This window comes from Dermacentor variabilis, chromosome 2 (genome assembly GCF_050947875.1).
Source record: "Dermacentor variabilis isolate Ectoservices chromosome 2, ASM5094787v1, whole genome shotgun sequence".
In the NCBI taxonomy this organism is placed as follows: domain Eukaryota; kingdom Metazoa; phylum Arthropoda; class Arachnida; order Ixodida; family Ixodidae; genus Dermacentor; species Dermacentor variabilis.
The window spans coordinates 163,700,677-163,701,566 of record NC_134569.1 but is presented as its reverse complement, the minus strand read 5'-3'; the positions used below and the strand labels follow the sequence as shown (position 1 = coordinate 163,701,566).

General features: G+C 46.7%; 1 protein-coding gene across 1 annotated transcript in view; it reads left to right on the top strand.

Annotated features, from left to right (window-relative positions):
- Positions 1–381, top strand: part of LOC142570527 (kelch-like protein 10) — a 9,064-nt gene extending 8,683 nt beyond the window's left edge. Inside the window, exon 4 of the mRNA XM_075678901.1 lies at positions 374–381. Within this exon, the coding sequence (XP_075535016.1) occupies positions 374–381 (8 nt within the window). The remainder of the gene's footprint in view (positions 1–373) is intronic.
- The last annotated feature ends 509 nt before the right edge of the window (positions 382–890 follow it).

The following is an 890-nucleotide window of genomic DNA, read 5'->3' as shown; positions in this document are numbered from 1 at the left end:
TGACAATTATGCTGTCTGCGAAATCTTGATGAACTTTAGTGTACTTTGCTGGATCCGTAATGGGGTTGGTCATGCTCTTGTCAAGGATTGCTCTTCTCCTTCTGGTTGTAGACAGTCTCGTTATTTTTTCTTGAGCCTCCGCGATCTCCATGGTCGTGTGGTGTATTCCTAATTTGAGCAATTTTTCAGTGCTGGTTCGAATTGGGAGGCCCAATGCGCTTTTAACAACCTTCCTGATCGCTGTGTCAAGCTTCTTGAGTTGAACCTGCGTCCAATTGTACACGGCAGCGGCGTATGAAATATGACAGAGTACGAAAGTGTTGATTAACTTGATGAGGTTATCTTCTTTCATGCCCTTGTGTCTTCCTGCCAGGCGTATGATCATCCCGAACGTGTTATCCGTTTTAAGGGAGATTTTCTTGACTTACGTATGGTTTTAACCATTTGCATCAATGAAGAAGCCTAGTACCCTGATCACATTGACTCTGGGCATATTGACACCATTTTCTGTATGTAGGCGTATATTGCTTTCCGATAGAGGTTTCAAGCCCTTAGGCGTGCCCCCTTTTTTACGTCTATAAAGTAGCAACTCCGATTTATGTGGGGAGCACCTGAGTCCAGTGGGTCTCAGGTATTCCTCCACCATCTTGATCGCTTCAGTCAGTGCTGCCTGTATCTGCCCTTCACTGCCACCAGCACACCATACAGGGAGATCATCAGCATATATGGTATGGTCAATGCCCTTAATGTTGCCCTGCTTCCTGGACAGACCAATCATGCACAGGTTGAAAAGGACGGGAGAGATCACTGATCCTTGGGGGGTTCCTCGATCTCCGAGCTGAACCACATCCGAGTTTGTGTCGCCGACCTTTATCTTCGCAGTGCGTGCT